The 1,588-nt window shown below is 40.9% G+C and overlaps 1 protein-coding gene across 1 annotated transcript in view; it reads left to right on the plus strand.

Annotated features, from left to right (window-relative positions):
• The first annotated feature begins 69 nt into the window (after positions 1–69).
• LOC111650879 (tiggy-winkle hedgehog protein-like) overlaps positions 70–1,588 on the plus strand; it is a 3,432-nt gene continuing 1,913 nt past the window's right edge. Inside the window, exons 1-2 of the mRNA XM_023400826.2 lie at positions 70–427; positions 1,086–1,347. Of these exons, the coding sequence (XP_023256594.1) occupies positions 131–427; positions 1,086–1,347 (559 nt within the window). The 5' untranslated portion in view covers positions 70–130. The remainder of the gene's footprint in view (positions 428–1,085; positions 1,348–1,588) is intronic.

The raw sequence follows: 1,588 nt of genomic DNA on the forward strand, positions 1-1,588 counted from the left end.
AGAGAGAGAGAGAGAGAGAGAGTAGGTATGGTTCCCGCACTGCTCCAGCTGTAGTGGACAAAGACATTTAAAGAAAAGGAAAGAACCGGAATAAAGAGTGGAATCAGTCCGAGGCGCGTCACCGGGGAAGATGGTCCTGATGAGAGAGATGCTGCCGGTGTCCCTCTGCCTGCTGCTGCTGCCGTCCGTCACCTCGGGCTGCGGACCGGGCAGGGGATACGGGAAGCGGAGGCACCCCAAGCTGACACCGCTGGCCCTGAAACAGTTCATCCCCAACGTGGCGGAGAAAACCCTGGGAGCCAGCGGCAAGTACGAGGGCAAGATCAGCCGCAGCTCGGAGCGGTTCAAGGACCTGACTCCCAACTACAACCCCGACATCATCTTCAAGGACGAGGAGAACACCAACGCGGACCGGCTGATGACACAGGTCAGTTTCTGGACTTTGTCTCGGTGCAGTGATGTGGAGCAGATGATGCAGGTGTTCTTTACATCTTCAGCTCCACGAGTCACTGAAAGGATTAGTTAGGCTAGTTAATTAGTTAGTTAGTTACATGCTGGTTCATTAGAGTCCAGAGCAGTTAGACAGTGGATCTATCTATCTAGCAGTTTGTGCTAGATAATTATTATTATTATTATTATTATTATTATTATTGATGTTTTTGTTGTTGTTGTAATTATTATTATTATTGTTATCACTTGCAAAAGTTACAGTTGGGAGTCAAACAAAACAGTAAACTGACTAAAACCAAACCAATGAGCTAAAACAGAGTCAAATCAAAAATCAGCATGGGTCCCTAATGATATGTAATAATAATAATGATAATAACAATAACAACAATAATAATAATAATAATAATGATAATAACAATAACCACAATAATAATAATAATGATAATAATGATAATAATGATAATAATAATGTGATGGATGTTAAAGGATGATTCCAGTATCATACAGTACGTTATGTTATAGACTGTATTGAACTGTGTTGCTAATGTCACTGTTGATAGATGGTCGACACTATGGCAACGCTGAAAGACCAAAGTGTTTTCTGTGATTCTGAACACGTCCTCTCTCGTTCTCAGAGGTGTAAAGACAAACTCAACTCTTTGGCCATTTCAGTCATGAATCTGTGGCCCGGGGTGAAACTCCGGGTCACAGAGGGCTGGGACGAGGACGGCCATCACTCTGAGGAGTCTCTGCACTACGAGGGCCGAGCCGTGGACATCACCACCTCAGACCGAGACAAGAGCAAGTACGGCATGTTGTCCAGGCTGGCTGTGGAGGCGGGATTCGACTGGGTCTACTATGAGTCCAAAGGCCACATACACTGCTCTGTGAAAGCAGGTGGGTGGATTACATATACATATACATATACATATACATATACATATACATATACATATACATATACATATATACACATATATGTATATATGTGTATGTGAGACATAAAAATAATTCTAAACATAAGTGCTCATTGAAAAAATCATAAGAACAACATAAAAGTTAGTAAGATATAATAAATTATTGTATGTATATATTTATATGTTTATATGTATATTTAAATAAATAAGAATATAATAAA

The sequence above is a fragment of the Seriola lalandi genome, unplaced genomic scaffold (genome assembly GCF_002814215.2).
Source record: "Seriola lalandi dorsalis isolate HSWRI2012SDOR001 ecotype SW California unplaced genomic scaffold, Sedor1 jcf7180002052993, whole genome shotgun sequence".
Classification (NCBI taxonomy): Eukaryota; Metazoa; Chordata; class Actinopteri; order Carangiformes; family Carangidae; genus Seriola; species Seriola lalandi.